The sequence below is a fragment of the Cyprinodon variegatus genome, unplaced genomic scaffold (genome assembly GCF_000732505.1).
Source record: "Cyprinodon variegatus isolate N-32 unplaced genomic scaffold, C_variegatus-1.0 Scaffold554, whole genome shotgun sequence".
In the NCBI taxonomy this organism is placed as follows: domain Eukaryota; kingdom Metazoa; phylum Chordata; class Actinopteri; order Cyprinodontiformes; family Cyprinodontidae; genus Cyprinodon; species Cyprinodon variegatus.
The window spans coordinates 505,949-509,067 of NW_015151007.1; the positions used below are offsets into that span (position 1 = coordinate 505,949).

The window sequence follows — 3,119 nt, forward strand, 5'->3', positions numbered from 1 at the left end:
TAAACATCGGCCGGGGTAATACCGCGATCAAAGACATATTTTTAAGCAGACTGGGCGCCTTCGTGCCTGAAAGGAGCAGCTTTACCTGATGCTTCATAACGCATTATGCTGCCGTGCGTTAGAGACATTTTTTCGGGATTCCCGTGGGATTGGAGTCAGTATTAGTAACGAACACGTGATTGGGACGGTACAGGATTAAACATTAACAGGAGCAGACGGGAGCAAACCAATAGTAACAAAAAAAAAAAACTAGGATTGATGCCAAAAAATAAAATAGAAAAAAAATCCAGTACTGGCGCCGCCATTTTGTAGTTTTTTTCCTTGAAGCCTACACTATAATGCAAGTCAAAAAAACTACACGACCCTAAAACCAACAGTGCTTCAACTCTGAGTTTTTCACCCGCGCTCAAAAACAACAATGGAGGGACCAACAGTTACTACAGTTAGAAACAGGAACTTAACTGACCCTTCATAGAAATTCAGATTCAATGTATTGGCAGAAATCTGATTGAAGACAACAAGAATGGGAGCGGGAGTCATTCTGAATGGGAGCGGAGTGGGAGTAATTTCACCAGGAGGGGGACGGGACAGGATTTATATTTCTACTCTGGCCCGGGATCGGGACGGGACACCATTTTTTTCTGTGGGAGTGGGACGGGACAGGAGTGAAAATCCACTCCAGAGTCAGTCTGTACCATGCGTTATGCATTAGTTAGTCTGTCGTTGGTCATGAGTTGTTGGACTAGTTATGAATAATCTATTTATACGTCCAAACTTTAATAAACTTTAAAAAATACATCGAAAGTTCAGCATATGCCAGCGTTTCAGGAGTTTCTGGAACGTCGGGCATACGCTGGATAAATGGTCAAGATGTGATGGGACCATAAGTAAACCTGAACAGGACAGCACTGAACTTCACAGCTTATCTAATTAAAAGTATAAAGACAGGAGCAGCTATAGCAGCTTCTCTGCTTAAAGCCCAGGATTCTTTTCCCATAACCCAACATACAGCAGTAGCCATTAGGGTTGTCACGATACTAAACTGTGGGCTGCCATTCGGCCATTTTGAATGGATGCTACTATAATTAGTCTGAGAGAAACTGCACTACACCTTCAGTCCAGCAGGTGGCAGTAATGAGAACGAACATAACTGTTTCTCTCATTAATTTCAGAACATCTAGAAGTAAATCCCTAAATCATAAAGTGTTTAATTAGACTCTTAATTTAAAGTTTTATCAACTTGCATCCAGCAGTGAAAGTAGTTTAGCTCTCATTCTGTCCCGTTTGCAGGAATACCGATCAGAGAAGTCCTTGGAGGAGCTGGGGAAGCTGGTGCCTCCAGAATGTCACTGGTGAGACTTCCCTCCTTTTATTAGAATAAAAATGTTTTTCCAAAGACCAAAGTGATGTGAATGCGAGACTCTCCATCATCAGCATCAGGGACGGACACCTGGACCACCTGCTGGCCCGGGAGCTGGTTCCTGGAGACACGGTGTGCCTGTCGGTGGGGGAGCGGGTCCCTGCAGACCTGCGTCTGTTCGAGGTGAGGAACCCTCTGCTGGAGCCCAGCACCTTTTAATATCTGCTGCTGCTGATGGAGGGAATTCTGCTCCAATGTTGAAAATGGAAATTTGGAAAAAATGAACTCCTGGAACCTAAAATGAACAGAAGAAAAACTTTTTTGCCGTTTCCTCAAATTTTGAACAAAAAAACCCCCCAACTTTTTCTTAAAAAAAAAAAATATTTTTTCCCCCACATATTTTTAAAAATTTCTCTTTCTTCGTTTAATTTTCCAAACAATCAATAATAACAAGCGTAAAAATAAATAAATGGAATCTGAGAAAACCGCAAGTTCCTGCACTGTGTGCAGAAAATGTACATTTCTTGGATTAAGAATATAAATGAAAAACTTTGCATTTCGTTTTTTCTTATTTTAAATATTGCCTTTTTCTATGGGCAGTCTCTTATTTCAAGTGCATAATTTATAATATCTGAATTCTGGTGTAACATGATTTCTGCGGGTCATAAAAATCTTTAATAGGATTGGGAATTTATAAGATTTTCATGATTCTGATTCTCTAATTGATTCTGTGAAACGATGAACTCAGTTAGTGCGCTGTGACATTCGTCTACCTTCTCCTGGGACGTTCTATCTCTGCCTGCCTCGGTGAAAACAGAAAGCAGTGAACGGGAGCTGCAGCCTCTGATCCAGCCAGGCTACCCGTCTCCTCACAGTCATCTAGATCTAATGGAGAAGGCATGGGAAATAAACTCATCTCCCCCTGACTGAAATAAACGAGCGTAACCTTTCTCTCGCTCCCTGAGCTGCGGAGCAACTTGGTAGCATGTTTCGTTGCATCCATTGCAATAGCTAGAATCATGTAAGAATTCCAGCTACCGTAATTCTTATTAAACATGCTAGCAATGAAGGTCTGGATTAACCAGAAACGCACGCTCCCTTAATAACCCCAAAGAAAGGTAGGAAACTGGTTCATTTCCAGAAATGGCATCTGATTTACTAGGAACCACATTAAGCTCAGCCAGTGACCTAAACCACCAGTTTCCTTCCATGCTGGTCGTAACTTTAGCGTCTGTCCAGAAGCATCAAAAACACGGCATTCGTTAAAATGTTACCCATGTTGTGTGCGTAGGTGTTTCTGCATGCTGGATTTTTTCTAGACTTTCGCCTGCTCACATCGTACTTGCTTACTGAATGCCGTGTGCGTAACTTGTGTAAAAAACGTGACGTAACTCATGCTGCCCAGCGCTAGGCTCTGATGTTGCCTGGAATCGGTAAGCGAGTTTACAAACAGTGCCATGGAATTGGAACAAACAGAACCGGTTCTGAAAAAAAAAAAGCTTTTCAAATCCCTTCCCTAATCTTTAAAAGTAATTTAATTATTATTTTTTTGCAAATGTAGGCCTTAGTTGGCATTAAATTTTATTAATTGTGGATATCATGGCATTTTTTTAATGCTTTATTTAAAAAAATTTTTTTATAAAAACAGTTTTGTCAGATATGTAGTAGACAGTAAAGATGAAGGATCAAAGGATTTTGCGTTTTATATATATATATATATATATATATATATATATATATATATATATATATATATATA

The 3,119-nt window shown here is 40.1% G+C and overlaps 1 protein-coding gene across 1 annotated transcript in view; it reads left to right on the forward strand.

Moving 5' to 3' along the window:
• atp2c1 (ATPase, Ca++ transporting, type 2C, member 1) overlaps positions 1 to 3,119 on the forward strand; it is a 27,193-nt gene that overhangs the window by 8,110 nt on the left and 15,964 nt on the right. The window contains exons 4-5 of the mRNA XM_015391666.1: positions 1,291 to 1,352; positions 1,435 to 1,543. Of these exons, the coding sequence (XP_015247152.1) occupies positions 1,291 to 1,352; positions 1,435 to 1,543 (171 nt within the window). The remainder of the gene's footprint in view (positions 1 to 1,290; positions 1,353 to 1,434; positions 1,544 to 3,119) is intronic.